The sequence below is a fragment of the Salvelinus namaycush genome, chromosome 27, assembly GCF_016432855.1.
Source record: "Salvelinus namaycush isolate Seneca chromosome 27, SaNama_1.0, whole genome shotgun sequence".
NCBI classification, from domain to species: domain Eukaryota; kingdom Metazoa; phylum Chordata; class Actinopteri; order Salmoniformes; family Salmonidae; genus Salvelinus; species Salvelinus namaycush.
Window position 1 is genome coordinate 6,204,456 of NC_052333.1, and position 25,796 is coordinate 6,230,251.

A 25,796-nucleotide genomic window follows, 5' to 3' on the forward strand; every position below is an offset into this window, starting at 1 on the left:
CATGTAACAATGTAACCATGTCAAATGTAACCATGTCAAAATGTAACCACTTAACAATGTAACCATGTCAAATGTAACCATGTCAAAACCTAACCATGTCAAAATGTAACCATGTAACAATGTCAAAATGTAACCATGTAAAAATGAATTTAGATACTCATCTCTCCTTGCTGTGGATTTATTAGTTATTATTAGTTATTATTAGTTATAAGAACTACGAAGATGATAGCATTTACAACAGTGTCTGAATAATTCACTACTGAATTTGCGAAGCAGATTTTTCAGTCGATTGAGGCCAGCAATTAGGAAGCCAAACTCCATTCCCCATTCCCTCTCCCTGCTCTACCCCTAAACATACCTATCCCCTCAGGCAGTGAATAATCCTCTGTATAATCTCGGTTAACCCAGAACTAAAGTCTCATGTAATTGGTCAGCTGCTTGTCCATACATGTCCAAGAGGTGTTAAGAGGAGGGATTAAGAGATGCTAAAGCGAAAAGCAGAACCGGACTGAGGAGCTCCACCTTGTCTCTTTGCAAGTTGCGGCTGGAATGTCCCCTCCCTTTCCAAAATTCGAAAGATGCTACACACCTGCGAAATCGTAATTTGTCCAAATAACCAGTGACAAAAACCCCGAACACCGGAACTACTGCAGCTCATTGTCCCACGCATCCCATTCCTTCCCCACAGATTCTACGGTACCCGTTCTGTTTATGTAGATCTGTCCACAAGAGGTTATTCTCTATCCCACACACAATCGGCGCTAAGACATCCCACCCATACTAGGAGAGCAGACCTGCTTAACAAGAGAGATAAATGAGGAGGAACTGGGCCAATCATCCTTCTCTTTCTCCTACCAGTCTGACTGACAGAGGCCTATATCACTGGTCCTTTTGTGTCACACATTTCTAGGTCCCAGCTCACTCAGAATGCATTGATGTCATCGCATTCCCAACCTCCTTTCGCGGAAGGCCCCATTGTCTTTTTGACTTCCATTGTCCCCCTAGGTGAGATTATGTTGTGCCTCTGCCACATATCCCAGTCTTTGGAGTGTCACAGACAGCCACACACAACACAGGAGTGACAGGGGATGGCAGCGAGACAAGATGACAGGTGACACAGTTAGGCGTTAGAGACATGGTACCAACAACATTCCTCTGTCACCCTGCCAGGATCTGTCCTCCATCCTCAGAACTGGACGGTCAAAAGGACCCTTCATATCACAGGAAGATAACGATGAGACCCAGAATACATTGAGACAAGTGAAAGGGTGAAAGGGAAAAGTTTTTTTTTTTTTAAAGGGCTAAATGGAAGAACGGGGCATTGTTCACATTCAGGAATTGATTATAGTGGTTTACATAAGCTGTCCATTATGTCATGTTGAACCAGAGTGACTCTGCTTTCGTGTTAGTCTCTTTGTACGGCCTGCTGGTTCACATGAATTTAATGTACCCTGCTACTATTGTACTGCTGCTGTTTATAAAAGGTGCAGCTTACCGATCACTGCACCTGTACACAGCCCATCTGTAAATAGCACACCCAACTACCTCATCACCATATTATTAATAACCCTCTTGCTCTTTTGCACCCCAGTATCTCTACTTGCACATCATCATCTGCACATCTATCACTCCAGTATTAATGCTAAATTGTAATTATTTTGCCTCTATGGCCTATTTATTGCCTACCTCCCTACTCTTCTACATTTACACACACTGTACATAGATGTTTCTATTGTTGTATTGACTGTACGTTTGTTTATCCCATGTGTAACTCTGTGTTGTTGTTTGTGTCGCACTGCTTTGCTTTATCTTGACCAGGTCGCAGTTGTAAATGAGAACTTGTTCTAAACTGGCCTACCTGGTTAAGTAAAGGTGAAATAAAAAATTGTAGTAATCTTTGATACAGTTGAAGTCGGAAGTTTACATACACTTATGTTGGAGTCATTAAAACATGTTTTTCAGTTATAATTCACTGTATCAAAATTCCAGTGGGTCAGAAGTTTACATACACTAAGTTGACTGTGCCTTTAAACAGCTTGGAAAATTCCAGAAAATTATGTCATGGCTTTAGAAACTTCTGATAGGCTAATTGACATCATTTGAGTCAATCGGAGGTGTACCTGTGGATATATTTCAAGGCCTACCTTCAAACTCAGTGCGTCTTTGCTTGACATCATGGGAAAATCAAATGAAATCAGCCAAGACCTCAGAAAAATAAATTGTAGACCTTCACAAGTCTGGTTCATCCTTGAGAGCAATTTCCAAACGCCTGAAGGTACCACGTTCATCTGTACAAACAATAGTACGCAAGTATAAACACCATGGGACCACGCAGCCGTCATACCACTCAGGAAGGAGACGCGTTCTGTCTCCTAGAGATGAATGTACTTTTGTGCGAAAAGTAAAAATCATTCCCAGAACAACAGCAAAGGACCTTGTGAAGATGCTGGAGGAAACAGGTACAAAAGTATCTATTTCCACAGTAAAACGAGTCCTATATCGACATAACCTGAAAGGCCGCTCAGCAAGGAAGAAGCTACTGCTCCAAAACCGCCATAAAAAAGCCAAACTACAGTTTTCAACTGCACATGGGAACATAGATCGTCCTTTTTGGAGAAATGTCCTCTGGTCTGATGAAACAAAAATGGAACTGTTTGGCCATAATGACCATCATTATAATTGGAGGAAAAAGGGGGAGGCTTGCAAGCCGAAGAACACCATCCCAACCGTGAAGCACGGGGGTGGCAGCATCATGTTGTGGGGGTGCTTTGCTGCAGGAGGGACTGGTGCACTTCACAAAACAGATGGCATCATGAAGAAATGAAAATGATGTGGATATATTAAAGCAACATCTCAAAACATCAGTCAGGAAGTTACAGCTTGGTCGCAAATGGGTCTTCCAAATGGCATACTTCCAAAGTTGTGGCAAAATGGCTTAAGGACAACAAAGTCAAGGTATTGGAGTGGCCATCACAAAGTCCTGACCTCAATCCTATAGAAAATTTGTGGGCAGAACTGAAAAAGCGTGTGCAGCAAGGAGGCTACCCAAAACGTTTGACCCAAGTTTAACAATTTAATAGCAATGCTACCAAATACTAATTGAGTATATGTAAACTTCTGACCCACTGGGAATGTGATGAAATAAATAAAAGCTGAAATAAATCAGTGTATCAGTGTGTTAGTGTGTCAGTGTATCAGTGTATCAGTGTGTATCAGTGTGTCAGTGTAGCAGTGTATCAGTGTGTTATTGTGTTATCAGTGTGTTATTGTGTCAGTGTATCAGTGTGTCAGTGTATCAGTGTATCAGTGTGTATCAGTGTATCAGTGTGTATCAGTGTGTCAGTGTATCAGTGTATCAGTGCATCAGTGTGTCAGTGTATCAGTGTGTCAGTGTATCAGTGTATCAGTGTGTATCAGTGTATCAGTGTGTATCAGTGTGTCAGTGTATCAGTGTATCAGTGCATCAGTGTGTCAGTGTATCAGTGTATCAGTGTATCAGTGTATCAGTGCATCAGTGTGTCAGTGTATCAGTGTGTCAGTGTATCAGTGTGTATCAGTGTGTATCAGTGTATCAGTGTATCAGTGTATCAGTGTGTCAGTGTATCAGTGTGTCAGTGTATCAGTGTATCAGTGTGTATCAGTGTGTCAGTGTATCAGTGTATCAGTGCATCAGTGTGTCAGTGTATCAGTGTATCAGTGTATCAGTGTATCAGTGTGTATCAGTGTATTAGCAGTAACTTGTAAAAGTGTTTTCCCAGTGTTCTGCTTTTATTACTGTGACTTCTGACATCCCAATATTCCCTTTTTAGATTATGTTGAGGAGTAAATCTTTTCGGAATAAATTACAATTAATTTATTAAACTCAAACCGAATTATACAATTAGGGCGGCAATTTAGAGAGAGACACTGGATTTCCGTAAACCCGGGATAACCTCCTAGTGAGAGAGGACTTGATGGTTCAGTATGTCTGGAATTATAACCAGATGTGTGCCGAAGGCAACAAGATGCTTGCACCCAAGCCCAAAATGTTGACGCAGGATTTCAGAAATTGAAATTGTCATTAGGGGTTCACCTAATTTCCCCGTGGCTGATTAAATAATTGTTTATGTAATGGAAGTGCTCCTGCATATTACTTAAGTGAATTAAATGCCATTTATTTTCAAGGGCTTTGTCTATTAGCACTTGTTTTAGACCACATGCTTTCTCTCTCTCTCTCTCTCTCTCTCTCTCTCTCTCTCTCTCTCTCTCTCTCTCTCTCTCTCTCTCTCTCTCTCTCTCTCTATCTATCTATCTATCTCTCTCTTTCTATACATCTCTCTCTCTTTCTCTCTCTCTACATTTCTCTCTCTCTCTCTCTCTCTACATCTCTTTTTCTCTCTCTGTCTCTCCCGCTCTCTCTCTTTCTCTCTCTCTATACATCTCTCTCTTTCTCTCTCTCTCTCTCTCTCTCTCTCTCTCTCTCTCTCTCTCTCTCTCTCTCTCTCTCTCTCTCTCTCTCTCTCTCTCTCTCTCTCTCTCTCTCTCTCTCTCTCTCTCTCTCTGCCTCCCACAATCCTGTCAGTAATCAGTAATTATTTAGATGTCAGCCTCTTGTGTGATTAGCATCACTGTTACAGGCTTTGGTTTTTGGATTTTAGCACGTATAACTTGTTAGCACGTAGGGCGCACCGTGCTGGCCAAATGCTGGCCCAGGTGCTATGTAAGAGTGGCTGGCCCAATGCTCCAGTTTTCTTGGTAAGTATGGAGAGTCCTTAATCTGATTTAAGTTTTGCTCCACCTTTTTGGTTTGCTTCCCGTCTTTAAGTTTGGTGTGGGTTTTTGTTTTGTTTGCCTCTTCTAGGGCAACTTTGGTGGGCGCTCATGGTGGGTGTCTTTTAGGTCCCAGTTGTTGTTGCTAGTCAGCTTTTCAGTGGAAACCCCCACGAGTATCCCCACCTGTTTCGTTTTGGTTGTTGGTCAGTGACTCTTTTTTTAGTTCCCCCTTCTGTTTGAGCGACACTATTTGGTTTTCTTGCTGGGGAACGTAACAAACAATCAGTCTCACTTATGTGGTACTCTGTGCTGCATTCCTATGAGCACACAGTCTCCAAGCTGTATCTGCTTTACTCTAACCCAGTTTAAATGAGGTTTCAGGAGCAAAGTGTTATGGGAAAATGACTAGTAAGAAAGAGAAATGCAGTGGGTTTAGCAAAGGGACAGTGTCATATTTGATATAACATATCACATATAACTATTGTTGTTATTATTATTATTAGTGTTATTATAATTATAATAATACTTATTATTATTCTTTCATATGGTAGCTGTTACTCAGCTACTATCAAATAAAATAAAGTTGTATTTGTCACATCCGCCTAAAACAACAGGTTACCGTGAAATGCTTACTTACAAGCCCTTATTGGCTAAATACCTGAAATGTACGTTTGATTCTAATTGAACTGAAATTAAATTAAGTTCCATCCTTCCTGTCACCTCATGATGAAGTGTTGGGCAGTATGACAGGCTGTCACCTCATGATGAAGTGTTGGGCAGTATGACAGGCTGTCACCTCATGATGAAGTGTTGGGCAGTATGACAGGCTGTCACCTCATGATGAAGTGTTGGGCAGTATGACAGGCTGTCACCTCATGATGAAGTGTTGGGCAGTATGACAGGCTGTCACCCAGGTGGGTGTTTAGTCCTCACCCACCTGGAAGCCCTGGTGTGGTGGGAACAAACCCAATAAATAAATACATGTCATTAAGGCCCCAATACCTAATTACCCAGCATTCCCCTCACCGGGAGGATGGAATGAGTGGGAGGCGTCTCCAGGAACGCCAATGGAACACAAGGCATTAATAATCAATCACAGACCCAGAATGCACATGCAACACCTACGGTAGCGACGGTGCAGAACGCTGTAGGAGTCATTTATCATTGGCCCGTGGACTAATAATATGACCTGTTCATGCTTATTATTGCTCTGGTGTTTCTATGTAGTTTCTTGCAGTTTGCTGTGCAGGGAATATCATACTTGGAACTCAGATAGTTCACTGCGCCTCCTGGGTGGCGCAGTGGTCTAGGGCACTGCATCGCAGTGCTAGCTGCGATGCTGTGCAGCTGCGATGCTGCGCCACCAGAGTCTCTGGGTTCACGCCCAGGCTGGGCTGGGTTCGCGCCCAGGCTCTGTCGCAGCCGGCCGCAACCGGGAGGTCCGTGGGGCGACGCACAATTGGCATAGCGTCGTCCGGGTTAGGGAGGGTTTGGCCGGTAGGGATATCCTTGTCTCAGTATGTAAAATGTAATAAAATGTATGCACTCTACTGTAAGTCGCTCTGGATAAGAGCGTCTGCTAAATGACTAAAATGTAAAAAAATGTCAAATGTATTCACTAGAAGTTCTGGCAAAGTGTTGTAGTGTATTGTCGGAATACGTGTTGAAGGCTGGCGTCAGGTCATATTTGGTTGGAGGTGGATGGTTTTCCCAAAAGGCTGAATCCCAGGTACAGTAAGTCCATAGAAATGTAATCTCTGGTGAACTCATGGATACACTTAATGGCTGACAGTCTAGACGTTATGGCATTATTGACTTGAATGGGGAGGTCCGTTCTGTATATTATATTTCTATGGCAAAGTCACACAGCAGCAGCACCTCCACCACCACTATCTCCATCACCTCCACGACCACCTCCACGACTGCCTCCACCATCTCTTCACTATCATCACCACCACCACCTCCTCCACTTCCACCTCCACCACCTCCTCCTCCACCACCATCTCCACCACCTCCACCACCACCTTCACTTCCACCTCCACCACCTCCTCCACCACCACCATCTCCACCACCTCCTCCACCACCTCCACCACCTCCTCCTCTACCACCACCACCACCATCTCCACCACCTCCTCCACCACCACCACCATCTCCACCACCTCCTCCTCTACCACCACCACCACCAACTCCACTACCTCCTCCTCTACCACCACCACCACCACCTCCACCACCTCCTCCTCTACCACCACCACCACCATCTCCACCACCTCCTCCACCACCACCACCATCTCCACCACCTCCTCCTCTACCACCACCACCTCCACCACCTCCTCCTCTACCACCACCACCACCACCTCCTCCTCTACCACCACCACCTCCTCCTCTACCACCACCATCTCCACCACCTCCTCCTCTACCACCACCATCTCCACCACCTCCTCCTCTACCACCACCACCACCACCTCCTCTTCTACCACCACCTCCACCACCTCCTCCTCTACCACCTCCTCGTCTACCACCACCTCCACCACCTTCTCCTCTACCACCACCTCCACCACCTCCTCCTCTATCACCACCACCTTCATTTCCACCACCACCACCATCTCTACCACCACCACCATCTCCACCACCTCCTCCTCTACCACCACCATCTCCACCACCTCCTCCTCTACCACCACCACCACCACCTCCTCTTCTACCACCACCTCCACCACCTCCTCCTCTACCACCTCCTCCTCTACCACCACCTCCACCACCTTCTCCTCTACCACCACCTCCACCACCTCCTCCTCTATCACCACCACCTTCATTTCCACCACCACCACCATCTCTACCACCACCACCACCATCTCCACCACCACCGCCTCCACCTCCACCACCAAAGATTCTAGGATTTATTATTGGGATTTATCAAACTGTAGCACACAACATATCTGCATATTTTCATTGGTTAATGGTAGTCTACTATTGAATGAGTGATTGGTTAACGGTAGTCTACTATTGAATGAGCGATTGATAAATGGTAGTCTGCTATTGAATAAGTGATTGGTAAATGGTAGTCTGCTATTGAATAAGCGATTGATAAATGGTAGTCTACTATTGAATGAGCGATTGGTAAATGGTAGTCTACTATTGAATGAGCGATTGGTAAATGGTAGCCTATTATTGAATGAGCGATTGGTAAATGGTAGTCTGCTATTGAATAAGTGATTGGTTAACAGCAGTCTACTATTGAATGAGCGATTGGTAAATGGTAGTCTGCTATTGAATAAGTGATTGGTAAATGGTAGTCTACTTTTGAATGAGCGATGGGTAAACGGTAGCCGACTATTGAATGAGCGATTGGTAAATGGTAGTCTACTATTTGTTGTGTAGCAATTTAAACCAGTTATGTCAGAAAATGAGAGACATGTCCTGCTATATGATTATGATTTAGGCCTATATAATAAAAGTAAAATAAACATATTAGACGACATGCTGCTATGTGATCTCCTTACCAATGACAAATGCATCTGTTTTTTTATTAGTTTTATGTTTTTATTAGCCATTATTATAATTTCCGTGCATCAAACACCTTCCATTTCCCCCAAACGAACAATAAGCCTATTTGCTTGCAATACAGTTGGTCAACCTTCTAGAAGTTGTGCTCACACATGGTTTGAGATTTGCACGGAGATAAGCACACTTTTCCGTCAAGTTAAACATTTATAAATACCAACCTTGGAGGAAAAACTGAAGCACGCAAGGTTCAGAGTCATTTTTTTGTGTGCACGCACCTTTGATAAATGAGGTCCCTGGAAGCTCAACTCAACCAGAATCAGAGTTTTTGTTCAACATACGCTAACTATCAGATGCATATTACTCCTTGTGTATTTAGTGTTCTTCATACTCTTCTGAAATACCTACATGCTTGTTTTCATGTAAATGAATGGTCCATGGTGTTAGAGGCCTCTTGTAGTTTCTCTTGCTATCTTTTATGTATAACGTGTCTCTATTTGACTGAGTAGATCTCGTTGCCTGATCTATTGATTACAGTTCAGCAGGCCGCTGTTGCTGGTTATTAATTGCAGGTTGAGCCGCGCTCCGCTCGTTGTAATATGTCACATCAGTTCACCTAGGACCGAGCTCCACCGCTGCCTGCCGCAATCACTGAATGAAGCGAGACTATTTCACTTGGAAGACATTATTGTATATAACCATGCCTCTGAGTGATTTACTACGTATCTACAGACCACACATTGTATTGTATTTACTTTTTGGCATTGGCTCTGGTTAGTGTTTATATGGTGGCCAAAAGTATGTTTGCAATGCACTACAAGTCTTAACTGCTGTATGTTGTTCCAAGCCCAACTTGTCCAGAGATGAGGGATAAGGGATGCATGTTGCGGGAAGAGAAATAGGATTGCTATCAGTTCGAGCTGTGTGTAACCTGTAAACATTTACACTCCCCAGCTGTTGGAAGTGTCTGTGACTATAGGCAACACGTGTGAGTCATTTGGCTGAGGGTCTCAGGGTTTGGGACCTGAGCCTGGGGGGTGGGGGGAGAAAACACAGAGACGATGATGGGAACCGTGTTTGGCTTGTAACACTAGAACAGAATAGGAAAAGAATAAATCAATCAATCACACCACACCTGTCATTCCCACCATGTGGCAACCACATAAAAGCTCCTTGGGATTGAGAACATGTTCAGGGGGGCTTCCAGCTTTCTTCTGTGGTACTAGTCTAAGCATTGATCCTTACCATAGATTAAGGAGGAAGGAAAGGGGGATACCTAGTCAGTTGTACAACTGAATGTATTCAACTGAAATGTGTCTTCCTCGTTTAACCCAACCCCTCTAGGTTAACACATTCTTTGTTAGTCATTTTTATACATTTTCTAAGCAATCCACTAAGAGAATCGTTCAAATTTTAGAGTAATGGACCATGTATTTCATTTTAACAAGTAATGATTTGTAATTGTTAGATAGATATAAATGTTAGATTAAGTTATGACTTACATTTAGTATTTGTGATTGAAATGTTAATTGTATTTTCACACTTAAGAATACTGAATGTTGCATCTGGGGGGGAAATAAATGTTACATTTGGGATTTCAGTTTTAATCTGACAGGATGACAGCATTATTTTACCCAGCCTTCCTGGCGATTGGAACATAAGCAGCAGTGCGGAGCGTGAATTGACAGAGCAACTTTACACCTGCTGGTAGCACACTAAAAACATTTATCCATGTCATTAAATGATTGCCGTAATTTTGACCGTGCTACCGTCCGCTCATTCCTTTTCCCTTGTTTTTATTTTCCTTGTATCTATGATTAATGTCTGATGTCAAACGTTAGAGTGAGCAGGCATCAGCAAACGCAAGATCATAGAGGGCCATCCAATAGCGCTCTCATCTGGATGGGAAAATTACCCTATAGGGAACTGGCTACTCACCAGAACGTTTGACTGATGTATTGTGAAACACCCGATGAATCAAGTACCCTTTCTCTGCCAAGAAAGCTCTCTGGCCTTCCAGCCAAAATTATGTCCACGGAAAAGCTTTCCGTTCTAAATGTATCGGAAGAGAATTAGGAGCATTGTATTATTCTGGCAGGTAGAACATGGCTCCCTGAAGTTAAATAAATGTCACTGATTCTATGAGGCCAAATGGCTTTTACAGGCCCCCTAATCTAGATCATGCCAGTGTAGCTGCGGATCACATGCAAGGCAGGACCGCTTGTTCAATTCCCATGTTCTGCACTTGATAAGGTCATGCACTCCCAATGATTCATTATTGGTTTTCTGTACTTGCATTATGGATCAGCACATTTGTTATTTAATAGGCTTTTTAAAATATTTAGGTTAAGGAGAGAGTAAAACAGAAAATACTTTCAAACTATCGAAGAGAAAATATTAGAAACAGTTTCCAAATGTGAATATTTTAGAAAATAGCCTCAAAATGGCTTCCTACGCAATCGATGGCACACATGAAGATTGTACAATCAACATGAGGCTGCTAAAAAAAGGTCTGGTCCTCAGCTTGTCATGGTGATGCAGGCGATGAAGGCTGATCTCTGTCTAGTGAAAGACAACCAGTGGTTGGACTCATTAATCAGTCTAAAGTTAATTAGTGAGAGAATCAGCTGGGTTCTATTAATCACTGCCCAAACTGACCTTCTGATTGTACTGTGTGTGTGTGTTTGTGTGTGTGTGTGTGTGTGTGTGTGTGTGTGTGTGTGTGTGTGTGTGTGTGTGTGTGTGTGTGTGTGTGTGTGTGTGTGTGTGTGTGTGTGTGTGTGTGTGCGTGCGTTTGTGTGACTTCTTTCTCCTCCTTTTTCTTCTCTCTTTCCGTTTACCCGTTTCTCACTTACTCACTCTCTCTCTTTTGATTTGGTTTTCAGAGACGTCGAGGCTCGGGGGTGTTCTGCGCCAACTGTCTGACCACCAAGACCTCTCTGTGGAGGAAGAATGCCAACGGGGGATATGTGTGCAACGCGTGTGGCCTCTATCAGAAGCTCCACTCGGTAAGGCTGGGGGGGGGGGCTAGGAAAAACCCAGGAGGGAGTATGTTTAAGTATGTGTATGTGTGCATGTGCCAGAGAGAGGGGAGTAACCTGCCACACCACACCAGCCCAACCACTAAAATAAAATGGTGGTTAAGTAAATCAAATCGACAGGTGTAGACCTTACCGTGAAATGCTTCCTTACAAGCCCTTAACCAACAATGCAGTTTTAAGAAAATAAATCAACTAAAGTTAAATTAAATAACACTAATAAAATAACAATAATGAGGCTACAGTGGGGAGTATTTGATACACTGCCGATTTTGCAGGTGTTCCTACTTACAAAGCATGTAGAGGTCTGTAATTTTTATCATAGGTACACTTCAACTGTGAGAGACGGAATCTAAAACAAAAATCCAGAAAATCACATTGTATGATTTTTAAGTAATTCATTTGCATTTTATTGCATGACATAAGTATTTGATACATCAGAAAAGCAGAACTTAATATTTGGTACAGAAACCTTTGTGGGGACTAAGCACGCACCCCTGAGGGGCCCCCGTGTTGAGGATTAGTGTGGCAAATGTGTTGTTGCCGATCCTTAACACCTGGGGGCGGCCCGTCAAGAATTCTAGGATCCAGTTGCAGTTGGAGGTGTTTAGTCCCAGGGTCCTTACCTGAGCAATGAGCTTTGTGGGCACTATGGTGTTGAACGCTGAGCTGTAGTAAATGAACAGCATTCTCACATAGGTGTTCCTTTTGTCCAGGTGGGAAAGGGCAGTGCGATTGAGATTGCGTCATCTGTGGATCTGTTGGGGCGGTATGCGAATTAGAGTGGGTCTAGGGTTTCCGGGATGATTGTGTTGATGTGAGTCATGACCAGACTTTCAAAGCACTTCATGGCTACCGACATGAGTGCTACAAGGCAGTAATCATTTAGGCAGGTTACCTTCGCTTTCTTGGTCACAGGGACTATAGTGGTCTGCTTGAAACATGTATGTATTTCAGACTCGGTCAGAGAGAGGTTGTAAATGTCAGTGAAGACACTTGCCAGTTGGTCCGCGCATGCTCTGAGTACACTTTCTGGTAATCCTTCTGGCCCTGCGGCCTTGTGAATGTTGACCTCTTTAAAGGTCTTGCTCACATTGGCTACTGAGATCGGGATCACACAGTCGTCCGGAACAGCTGGTACTCTCATGCATGCTTCAGTGTTGCTTGCCTCAAAGCGAGGTAGGCTTCCGTCACTGGGCAGCTCGCGGCTGAGTTTCACTTTGTAGTCCGTAGTAGTTCGCAAGCCCTGCCACACCGACGAGCGTCAGAGCCGGTGTAGTATGATTCAATCTTAGTCCTGTATTGATGCTTTGCCTGTTTGATGGTTTGTCTGAGGGCATAGCTGGATTTATTATAAGCGTCTGGATTAGTGTCCCACTCCTTGAAAGCGGCAGCTCTAGCCTTTAGCTCGGTGCGGATGCTGCCTGTAATCCATGGTTTCTGGTTGGGTTATGTACGTACGGTCACTGTGGGGACTACGTCGTCGATGGACTTATTGATGAAGCCGGTGTCTGAGGTGGTATACTCCTCAATGCCATTAGATGAATCCCGGAACATATTCCAGTCTGTAATAGCTAAACAGTCCTATAGCGTAGCATCCATGTCATCTGACCACTTCCGTATTGAGCGAGTCACTGAGACTTCCTGCTTTAGTTTCTGCTTGTAAGCAGAAATCAGGAAGATAGAATTATTGTCAGATTTGCCAAATTGGGGGGGGGCTTTGTACTCGTCTTTGTGTGTGGAGATTTGGGACTTGTCTGGGAGCAACATTATCTCCTTCCTGTCAGACTCATTAAAGATAAAATCTTTGTCGTGTTCGAGGTGAGTAATCGCTGTTCTGATATCCAGAAGCTCTATTCGGTCATAAGAGACGGTAGCATCAACTTTATGTACAAAATAAGTTACAAACAATTAGGAAAAAAACTCACAAAATAGCACAATTGGTTAGGAGCCCATAAAACGGCAACCATCCCCTCCGGCGCCATTCCTTGATAAGTGTTAGCAGGACACTGTAGCTGTTCCACCCTGTCCACCCCACTTCCTCCCTGGGTGACCGGTGCGCCTCTCAGGGCCTGGGGGAGGATGGGATAAGTGGGTCCACTGTGCCCTCTAACCCCTAAAAGCTGAAACCCCCATAAAGTTCACACATGCTCCTCTCACAGATATGCAGGCTTACCCATCATATGTCTATCAGTGAAGGCTCCTCAGAGGAGGACCATTCTACTCAGTGATATCATTTTCTTTTTTAGATATAGTGAAACAACAAAAGTATTTTTTAGATAAACCTATACTAAAAATATTCACTTCATCAAATAAATTATTAAATCAAACTGTTTTGTGATGAAGGTCTACAGTAGCCTCAACAGCACTTTGTAGGGTAGCACCATGGTGTAGCTGGTGGAGAGCTGTTTTCTGTCCTCCTCTGAGTACATTGACTTCAATACAAAACCTAGGAGGCTCATGGTTCTCGCCCCCTTCTATAGACTTGCACAGTAATTATGATGACTTCCGGAGGACGTCCTCCAGCCAATCAGAGCTTTTGCAGCATGAACTGACATGTTGTCCACCCAATCAAAGGGTCAGAGAATGAATCTAATACTATTTTTCTGGATCTGTGAGTATCTTCCTAATACTGCTCTGCATGCATTAGTTGGTGTTTTACGGTGTACACGGAGGATGTTTTTGTAGAATTACTATTTTGGTGTTTGTTCCATTTTGTGAATTCTTGGTTGGTGAGCGGACCCCAGACATTACTACCACAAAGGGCAATGGGTTCTATAACCGATTCAAGTGTTTTTAGCCAGATCCTAATTGGGATGTTGAATTTTATGTTCCTTTTGATGGTGTAGAAGATCCTTCTTGCCTTGTCTCTCAGATCCTTCACAGCTTTGTGGAAGTTACCTGTGGAGCTGATGTTTAGGCCGAGGTATGTATAGTTTTCTGTGTGCTCTAGGGCAACGGTGTCTAGATGGAATTTGTGTTCCTGGCAACTGGACCTTTTTTGGAACCCTGTTATTTTTGTCTTACTGAGATTTACTGTCAGGGCCCAGGTCTGACAGAATCTGTGCAGAAGATCTAGGTGCTGCTCTATTCCCTCCTTGGTTGGGGACAGAAGCACCAGATCATCAGCAAACAGTAGACATTTGACTTCAGATTCTAGTAGGGTGAGGCCGGGTGCTGCAGACTGTTCTAGTGCCCTCGCCAATTTGTTGATGTATATGTTGAAGAGGGTGGGGCTCAAGCTGCATCCCTGTCTCACCCACAGCCCTGTGTAAAGAAAGGTGTTTTTTGCCAATTTTAACCACACACTTGTTGTTTGTGTACATGGATTTTATAATGTCATATGTTTTTTCCATCAATTTGTAAAGCAGACTCTCATACCAAATTGAGTCAAAAGCTTTTTTGAAATCAACAAAGCATGAGAAGACTTTGCTTTTGCTTTGTTTGTTCAGGCAATTAGGGTGTGCAGGGTGAATACGTTGTCTGTCGTATGGTAATTTGGTAAAAAGCCAATTTGACATTTGCTCAGTACATTGTTTTTACTCTCTCCTCTCTCTCTCTCTCCTCTCTCTCTCTCTCTCTCCTCTCTCTCTCTCCCTCTCTCCCAATCCGTTCACACATTCACTTAGTCAAAAGCTGTGACCTCGTGCTCTCGCTCTCTCTCAGTCCCGCTCTCTCCCTCTCTCCCAATCTGTTCACACATTCATTTACATTTAAGTCATTTAGCAGACGCTCTTATCCAGAGCGACTTACAAGTACATACATTCATACTTTTTTTTTTTGTACTGGTCCCCCGTGGGAATCGAACCCACAACCCTGGCGTTGCAAGTGCCATGCTCTACCAACTCAGCCACACGGGGCCATTCACTTAGTCAAAAGCTGTGACCTCGTGCTCTCGCTCTCTCTCAGTCCCGCTCTCTCTCCTCTCTCTCTCTCGCTCTCTCCCCCATCTGTTCACACATTCACTCAGTCAAAGGCTGTGACCTTGCTCGCTCGCTTCTCTCTCCTTTTCTCTCTCTCTTGCTATCTCTAGCTATCTATATGTCTGTCTGTCTGTCTGTCTCTGTCTGTCTGTCTGTCTGTCTCTCCCTCTCTCTCTCTCTCTCTCTCTCCCTACATTCACTCTTTCCCTCAGTCAAAGGTTGTGACCTCGCTCGCTCGCTCTCTCCTCTCTCGCTCTATCTCTAGCTATCTATCTCTCTATCTCTCGCTCTCCTAATCCGTTCGCACATTCCCTCATTCAAAGGCTGTGACCTCACCTTGTGGTGACACTGATGCAGAAAGAGGCATCATGGGAATGTAACATGGGAACGTAAGGATCATAATGATGTACAGTAGATATGCCTCTATCCATTTGGGGTTGTGCTCAGTGGAATTTGTCATTGAAATGGGAGTTTGATTTTAGTAAAATGATGGAAAGTCCCTTTTTTGTGGACTTGAAATTGAGGATGAGATGGCTCAATATTTTAGATTGAATGTGTAGTTTGTTTCTCTCTCCCGAAGAGATGTCCATTGTGTTACGGACTTCATCATGTTATTCTGAAATAAGTCAACTTACTTAATCATTGAAGGACTTTACAACTGGTCCTATCTATACTTCTTTTAGAGTTCATTTTTGGTTTTGAATACACAAGCTGTAGATTATTTTATTAAACCACCATGGGCTGGAACTTTCCAAGACATACTGCTCAATGCTCTTTGAAATTAAATAGTGTCTGGGCAAACATATGGGTAAGCAAATGTGACATCATGTGAGGAATTACCGCTCGGAAACAAGAAGGCCTTTGTCTGCGCACTTCACTCATTTTGATGTTTAATCTCAGTAATTCAGTTATGACTCGGGTAGAGTCCACAGAGTCCGCCAGTCCTTTTAAGCCCAGTGTGCAGTGTTCTAGGCTGTGTTGCCCGGCCTGAAGGCGACTGGGCCGACTGCCTGGGTGGCGGGTGGATCTATACAGGAGGCTCCCTGAGTCGGTGTGGTCGACTGGGCCAGAGAGAGAGCGACAAGCTTCAGAGAGCCCTTTCACTGGCCAGGCCACATGGTGGTCTAAACCAGCTCCAGACCAGCAAACCAGGCCTACCACAGTGAAAGAGATGGAGAGAGAGAGAAATAGAGAGAAAGAGAGAGAGAGAATTGACAGAGGGAGAGAGACGGAGGGTGAAAGAGAGAGACAGGCTCCAGAGAGCCCTGTTACAAGAGGTCCTTTCACTGGCAGGGCCACCTGGTGGTCTAAACCAGCTCCAGACCAGCAGACTAGGCCTACCACAGTCAAAGAGAGAAAGAGAGAGAGAAATAGACACAGAGAGAGAGAGATGGAAATAATTAATTTTAAAAACTGAGCAAACTAGAATGCTATTTGGCCCTAAACAGAGAGTACACAGTGGCAGAATACCTGACCACTGTGAATGACTCAAACTTAAGGAAGCCTTTACCTATGTACAGACTCAGTGAGCATAGCCTTGCTATTGAGAAAGGCCACCGAAGGCAGACCTGGCTCTCAAGAGAAGGTTATGGTTATGTGCACACTGCCCACAAAATGAGGTGGAAAATGAGCTGCACTTCCTAACCTCCTGCCAAATGTATGACCAAATTAGAGACACATATTTCCCTTAGATTACACAGATCCACAAAGAATTAGAAAACAAACCCAATTTTGATAAACTCCCATATCTACTGGGTGAAATACCACAGTGTTCCATCATAGCAGCAAGATTTGTGACCTGTTGCCACAAGAAAAGGGCAACCAGTGAAGAACAAACAGGATTGTAAATACAACCCATGTTTATTATTTTCCCTTTTGTACTTTAACTATTAGCACATCGTTACAATACTGTATAAGTACATAATATGACATTTGAAATGTCTTTGTTCTTTTGGAACCTCTGTAAGTGTAATGTTTACTGTTCATTTTTATTGTTTATTTCACTTTTATTTATTATCTACCTCACTTGCTTTGGCAATGTTAACATATGTTTCCCATGACAATAAAGCCCTTGAATTGCGAGAGAGAGAGGGAGAGAGTTTTTCCAGAGATCACACACTCTGCTGACCCTTGTTACGTTAGATAGAACCTCACTCACTGTAGACTTCCTGTAGGTAGCTCGGCACGGCTGGGGTTTTGTGTTATGAAAGATTGTGTGAAAAGAAAGATTGTGTGTCTCTGTGTATCGTATCTTATGTTTAAGTAACACATGCAAATTATACATTTTGATGGATTGATTGAAAAACTTTACGTGTCGTAATGTTCTTATAACTGATACAGATTAGTGCTTATTATATAGCAATACAGATGTAAGATCTTAATTTGATCACTATTTTCTTTCTGACAATTTTATTGCACAGCAGAAATTGCAAACTTGTAGTGTATTTGAATTTTAAAAGGCTTCTAAAGTTTGTAATTTCCACTATGAGATTTCAGACTTGATTTGTCCTCCCTACAAAAATGTCCATTAATTATAATCCACATAATAAATTATATTTCAGTTCCTGCTGGATTATTTTCCTGCTGTAGCAAACTGGCTCACATTAAGATCTGATATCTGTATATATTATGTTTGTGCACCAGCATAATTTCTTATTTTTATGATTCACTATTAAGTTGTTGTTACAGCAATCCACCATTAGACATGTTGGAAATGACTGTGGTTGACGCCACTCTAACTCAGTCTGCATCCCCAATAGCACCCTATTCCCTATATAAATCCCTATATATTGGGGATACAACTCACTGATACTCTGCTCATCTGTGACTCTGGTCTCTGGTCTCCTCTTGACATGCATGTCTTCTAGTTATGTGTTGCTAGTTGTTACTTCTCCTAGCTAAACTCAGCAAAAAAAGAAACATCCCTTTTTCAGGACCCTGTCTTTCAAAGATAACTAATAAAAATCCAAATAACTTCACAGATCTTCATTGTAAAGGGTTTAAACACTGTTTCCCATGCTTGTTCAATGAACTATAAACAATTAATGAACATGCACCTGTGGAACGGTCGTTAAGACACTAACAGCTTACAGACGGTAGGCAATTAAGGTAACAGTTATGAAGACTTAGGACACTAAAGGGGCCTTTCTACTGACTCTGAAAAACACACCAAAAAAATGCCCAGGGTCCCTGCTCATCTGTGTGAACGTTCCTTAGACATGCTGCAAGGAGGCATGAGGACTGCAGATGTGGCCAGGGCAATAAATTGCACTGTCCGTACTGTGTTTCGCCTAAGACAGCGCTACAGGGAAACAGGGCGGACAGCTGATCGTCCTCGCAGTGGCAGACCACGTTTAACAACACCTGCACACGATTAGTACAACCTAACATTACACCTGCGGGACAGGTACAGGATGGCAACAACAACTGCCCAAGATACACCAGGAATATCCCAATTGTCTGGGGCGGTGTGTCACAGCATCAGCGGTCTGAGCTTGTTGTCATTGCAGGCAATCTCAATGCTGTGCGTTACAGGGAAAACATCCTCCTCCCTCATGTGGTACCCTTCCTGCAGGCTCATCCTGACATGACCCTCCAGCATGACAATGCCACCAGCCATACTGCTCGTTCTGTGCGTGATTTCCTGCAAGACAGGAATGTCAGAGTTCTGCCATGGCCAGTGAAGAAGATAAATTACTTGGAGAGGATTCTAATTAATGACTTGGAGAGGAGAGGATTCTAATAAATGTCTTGGAGAGGATTCTAATAAATGACTTGGAGAGGATTCTAGTTAATGACTTGGAGAGGAGAGGATTCTAATTAATGACTTGGAGAGGAGAGGATTCTAATAAATGACTTGGAGAGGATTCTAATAAATGACTTGGAGAGGATTCTAATAAATTACTTGGAGAGGATTCTAATAAATGACTTGGAGAGGATTCTAATAAATTACTTGGAGAGGATTCTAATAAATGTATTGGAGAGGATTCTAATAAATGACATGGAGAGGATTCTAATAAATATCTTGGGGAGGATTCTAATAAATGTCTTGGAGAGGATTCTAATAAATGTCTTGGGGAGGATTCTAATAAATGTATTGGAGAGGATTCTAATAAATGACTTGGAGAGGATTCTAATAAATGACTTGGAGAGGATTCTAATAAATGTCTTGGAGAGGTTTCTAATAAATGACTTGGAGAGGAATCTGATGAATGACTTGGAGAGGAGAGGATTCTAATAAATGTCTTGGAGAGGATTCTAATAAATGTCTTGGAGAGGATTCTAATAAATGTCTTGGAGAGGATTCTAATAACTGACTTGGAGAGGATTCTAATAAATGTCTTGGAGAGGAGAGGATTCTAATAAATGTCTTGGAGAGGATTCTAATAACTGACTTGGAGAGGATTCTAATAAATGTCTTGGAGAGGAGAGGATTCTAATAAATTACTTGGAGAGGATTCTAATACATGTCTTGGAGAGGAGAGGATTCTAATAAATGTCTTGGGGAGGATTCTAATAAATGACTTGGAGAGGATTCTAATAAATGTCTTGGAGAGGATTCTAATAAATGTCTTGGAGAGGAGAGGATTCTAATAAATGTCTTGGAGAGGATTCTAATAAATGACTTGGAGAGGAGAGGATTCTAATAAATGTCTTGGGGAGGATTCTAATAAATGTCTTGGAGAGGATTCTAATAAATGACTTGGAGAGGATTCTAATAAATGTATTGGAGAGGAGAGGATTCTAATAAATGTCTTGGGGAGGATTCTAATAAATGACTTGGAGAGGATTCTAATAAATGTCTTGGGGAGGATTCTAATAAATGTCTTGGGGAGTTCCCCATCATTTTGCGCAACACTCACTCTGAGTCCAGATTGTCTGTTTTCGTGAGTTTCTTTGTTCCTCCGCTCCTCTCAGTGGGGGCTGAGTTATGGTATCTTGTTCGTTCTATCCTCACCGGAAACGACCCCGATGTTCAGCAGAATACTCTTAGAAAAAAAGGGTTCCAAAAGGGGTTTTCGGCTGTCCTCGTAGGAGAACCGTTTTTGGTCCAAGGTAGAACTCTTTTGGGTTCCATGTAGAACCCTTTGTGTAGAGAGGGCATTGTTTAACATAACGTTACATCGCTTGTCTTTTAGGAGGTCCTCAATTAATCAGGGATGATGACGTTTTCATATGCAGGCATGTTCATCTACCCGGCCAATCCCTGTCTTTCACATCTTGGCAGTGGATTTTCCAGTAGTTTTTATATAGTTTTGAGTAAAACATTTATATGCTGTACAGAAATCATTTCATAATAGCACCTCATAAACCGGTGCTGTAGTGGGCCTGTAATTTATGTCTGGACTCTTAGAACATAATAGCACCTGACAGGCAGTGAGGAGCGTAGGACCTACTGTATGTGTGAGTAGCAGCATTACTTTTGTTCTGTCTGAACAGTCTGTCTCTGTCTTTACAGATGTAAAAACTCAACGAAGTAGCAGCATTACTTTGTTCTGTCTGAAGAGTCTCTGTTTACAGTTGCCAAAGTGCACTCCTCCGTCCATCACGCCGACAGAAAACAATGAATGGCATACTCCAAAAGGTCTCCTGAACTGTTCTGAAAAGTTCTGCTGCTGACAACGGAGACGCACAGTACCTTATTATCTACGTAGTGCACTACTGTTGACCAAAGCCTTATGGGGCTCTCTATGTGCCCTGGTCAACAGTAGGGCACTATATAAGAAATAGGGTGCCATTTGGGACGCAGACAACGATGAAAGCACTAGCTTTGTGAGGAGCGAGGCAACATAGACGGTATTCATATCACAATGAGAAAGGTAGCTACATTAAAGGTTAATCACTTATCCACTTATGGAGTCTGGAAATACCAAGGCTTTTGTATTGTGTAGGCCTTTGTGTACGGTAGATGATGCCAGGGAGAGATGTCTTATGCATGACACAGGCTCCGGTTCACCACAGCAGGGGACCACCGACCTAACGCTCTAAACAGAAACAGCAACCGTGTGGAAATAGATGCATGATGCAACAAGTGAGCAGGTGAAGGGTTGTTTTAGATGGAACATCCTGTAAGAGAGGTAATTATGAGCTATTGTAGAAAGTCAAATAAAAGGTCAAGATGGTGGCAGAATGAAGATGACCTTTCTTCTGTCTGCGTCTTCCACCCACCTTCCTTTGTCTATGGCATTACACTGTCAATCTGTTGGCTAAACATGTCCTGAACTTTTACTAGACTTGGATCTCTGCAGAAAAATGAGAGAGAGAGACCTGGGCCCTGGTAGTAAACCCCAAAAATACAAAAAAAATATGATTTTCCAGAGAAGATCCAGATCTCAGGGAATTAGACCAAAGTTCTCAATTGGTACAAAAATATATAGAGTACTGCACACACTACAATTACTTAGGTTTAAAAATAAGCTCTGGACGCCTTAATGAAGCAGTGAATGATCTGCGAGAGAAAGCACACAGGGCATTCTACGCCATTAAAAACTCATTCAAATTGAAATACCTACATTGCTGCCTGCCATAAGATGAGGGACAGTGATTGATAAACCAACCAACCTGCAAATGTCCTCTATGCCATTGTTATTGTTATTGTTCATTGTATGGTTATTTTCACCCTTGATTATTGTTGTTGCAGTTGTCCCGTTGACAATATTGATTATTACTATTTCAATGATGTTAATATTGTAAATCTCCAAAGTTGCTTTGGCAATATGTATATTGTTACATCGTGCCATCATTCAATTTAATTTAATTGCGAGAGAGACACACATAGAGAGACGAATTGAGACAAAGACACACAGAGAGAGAGAGAGAGAGAGAGAGAGAGAGAGAGAGAGAGAGAGAGAGAGAGAGAGAGAGAGAGAGAAGACACACACACAGACAGACAGACAGACACAGACACACAGCGAGAGTCAGAGAGACACAGAGAGAGAGAGAGAGAGAGAGAGAGACAGAGAGAGAGAGAGAGAGAGAGAGAGACAAAGAGAGAGAGAGAGAGAGACACACAGAGAGAGAGAGAGAGACACAGAGAGACAAAGAGACACACAGAGAGAGCCAGAGAGAGAGAGAGACAGATTTGAAATGTCTTTATTCTTTTGGAACCTTTGTGCGTGTAATGTTTACTGTACATTTTATTGTTTATTTCACTTTTGTTTATTATCTACTTCACCTGCTTTGGCAATGTTAACATATGTTTCCCATGCCAATAAAGCCCTTAAATTGATTTGAATTGAGAGAAAGACAGAGACAGAGAGAAGGGAGGACAAAGAGCGTCCATGGCTGTGTGGGTTCATAATGTTCCGGTCAGTAGAGGGCACTCTTTCTTTCTTCTGGTCTGACTCATCCTCTGCTTCTCCTCCTGCTCCAGACAGACAGCCTTGACAGCTGGCTGAGAGAGAAAGAAAGATAGAGAGGGAGATAGTGAGAGAGAGAGAGAGAGAGAGAGAGAGAGAGAGAGAGAGAGAGAGTGAGAGAGAGAGAGAGAGAGAGAGACGGTGATGGTCCGGGCCTAAACCACACAAAAACAACACTTGACACTATGGTTGTCCTCTAGGTTACAGAGTGCTGGTAGTCCCATTCACCAAACGACCAGGTGTGAAACAGGGAAGAGACTCAGGGGGTATGTTAATTTGGCATAGAGCAGACCCAACTCACTCTATTAAATTAGTCAAAACAGGAACATTTTACATCTGGCTAGAAAGGAATAAGAAAATTATTCTCAACAGAGAAAAATGTCCTCATACTTTAACGATGACAGCTTCTCCATCCTAGAGGGGAGATCAACCATTTCCAGGCCCAAGAACATGTACTAATCTGTGGTGACCTAAATGCCAGAACTGGACAAGAACCTGACACCCTCAGCACACAGGGGGACAAACACCAACTTGGAGGTGACAGCATTCCCTCCCCCATATGCCCCCTTAGACACAACTACGACAACATAACCAACAAAAATGGGTCACAACTTCTGCAGCTCTGTCAGACGCTGGGTATGTACCTTGTCAATGGTAGACTTCGATGGGACTACTACGGTAGATACACCTATAGCTCATCTCTTGTAGTAGTACTGTAGACTACTTTATCACTGACCTCAACCCAGAGTCCCTTAGAGCATTCACAGTCAGTCCACTGACAACATCACACTCTACTTCAACAGAGGTATACTCAATCATGAGTAGGGATGGGTGCCAAAACCCAGTATTAAACGGGCCCCGAGGCTAAATTATCGGTTCTGCTTTCGGTACTGAAGAAATTAAGATTTCCTATTTATTATTGCTACATAAACGTTATCTTGCACATTTTGTCTCACCAACCGTTTCTAATTTGCAATATGATTAAGACATTCGTCTATGATGCTTTGTCACTATTACCAATCCAGAAGAGAGATCTCTCTCGCGCGGAGCCTGTGTCTCTCACACGCTACAGCACACACACACACACACACACACACACACACGCACATGCACACGCACACGCACACACACGCATACACACACACACAAGAAAGACCCTGCTGTTAATTAGTGACGTTGGAGGAGAGAACTAAACGTTCAGAAGTGTGGTTACACTTTACCAGAGTCGATGCTGACAATGCTCGTTACCACAAGTACAACAATACTTTTTCTTGTAAGGGTGGAAAACACGAGCAATCTGTCCAAACATCTATGGAAAGTGCATCATGTACAGGCAGAGAAATGCACAGTTTTCGACTGGCTAGTAGTTCATCCCTCGTTGTCTGATCTCCGTTAGGTATGTATGCTAGCAGCCTAGAGCCCACACACACAGAGTTAACTAGATTATGTGAACATGGGTTCATGATCAAAAGGAACCATTAGCCAGCTGATTGTTTAGCTATGGGCGCGTTCAGAAATTCAATCACCCATTTAAAGATTTTGCAACTTTTTTGTTAAAGTTGCAGCTACAATGAACCAACCCACTCCTCCCTCTAATACCGCTGGTCCAAGCCTAAGACAAGCCCAAACCCCTTCACGCTGGCAGCTAGTGGGAGGATGACTGAGGAGAGGGTGAATGAGTGCCACCTAGCCGTGACCAAGTTCATAGTGAAAGGCCTACACCCCTTTGCAACAGTGGAGTCCAAGGGCTTTAGGTAACAGTCTATATTGAGTTGTATTCATGTTTAGGATATAGTTGTATAAAAGGGTTGTATGTTAGTCCCATCACTCCACAATACAACACACAACAACACAAACATTCAATAATGATAATTCAACACATGAAAACTATGTATTTTGTTTACTGTAGAGAGATGAGCAAGGCCCTCACCCCCAAATATACCTCTCCCTCCAGGAGTTACTTCCTACCTGGTAGGGTGTAGAAAAGGTCAATGTGATCACTGAGCTGAAGGACGTGCCAAAGCTGGACATCACATCAGACGGGTGGACCAGCCTTTGTCCGGACCACTATCTCACTGTTACAGTGCACTACACAAGCCAGGGCAGTGTAAAACAGAAGGTCCTTCACACCAGGACAGTGTAAAACAGAAGGTCCTCCACACCAGGGCAGTGTAAAACAGAAGGTCCTTCACACCAGGGCAGTGTAAAACAGAAGGTCCTCCACACCAGGACAGTGTAAAACAGAAGGTCCTCCACACCAGGGCAGTGTAAAACAGAAGGTCCTCCACACCAGGACAGTGTAAAACAGAAGGTCCTCCACACCAGGACAGTGTAAAACAGAAGGTCCTCCACACCAGGACAGTGTAAAACAGAAGGTCCTTCACACCAGGGCAGTGTAAAACAGAAGGTCCTCCACACCAGGGCAGTGTAAAACAGAAGGTCCTTCACACCAGGACAGTGTAAAACAGAAGGTCCTTCACACCAGGGCAGTGTAAAACAGAAGGTCCTCCACACCAGGGCAGTGTAAAACAGAAGGTCCTCCACACCAGGGCAGTGTAAAACAGAAGGTCCTCCACACCAGGACAGTGTAAAACAGAAGGTCCTTCACACCAGGACAGTGTAAAACAGAAGGTCCTCCACACCAGGACAGTGTAAAACAGAAGGTCCTCCACACCAGGACAGTGTAAAACAGAAGGTCCTCCACACCAGGGCAGTGTAAAACAGAAGGTCCTTCACACCAGGGCAGTGTAAAACAGAAGGTCCTCCACACCAGGGCAGTGTAAAACAGAAGGTCCTTCACACCAGGGCAGTGTAAAACAGAAGGTCCTCCACACCAGGACAGTGTAAAACAGAAGGTTCTTCACACCAGGACAGTGTAAAACAGAAGGTCCTCCACACCAGGGCAGTGTAAAACAGAAGGTCCTCCACACCAGGGCAGTGTAAAACAGAAGGTCCTCCACACCAGGGCAGTGTAAAACAGAAGGTCCTTCACACCAGGGCAGTGTAAAACAGAAGGTCCTCCACACCAGGGCAGTGTAAAACAGAAGGTCCTCCATACCAGGGCAGTGTACAAATCACAAACTGGTCAAGTAGTGTCAGAGGAGCTCTCAGACATTCTGGAAGAGTTTGAGACAGAGCCAAGCAAGATTGTAGCTGTGACTGTTGATAATACTGTTAATATGGATGTTGCCATCAAGAGGCTACACATCCTAAAAATAGGATGCTTT

The 25,796-nt window shown here is 43.4% G+C and overlaps 1 protein-coding gene across 1 annotated transcript in view; it reads left to right on the top strand.

The window, feature by feature from the left end:
* trps1 (trichorhinophalangeal syndrome I) overlaps positions 1 to 25,796 on the top strand; it is a 191,116-nt gene that overhangs the window by 154,844 nt on the left and 10,476 nt on the right. Inside the window, exon 6 of the mRNA XM_038965811.1 lies at positions 11,136 to 11,258. Coding sequence (XP_038821739.1) covers positions 11,136 to 11,258 — 123 coding nt within the window. The remainder of the gene's footprint in view (positions 1 to 11,135; positions 11,259 to 25,796) is intronic.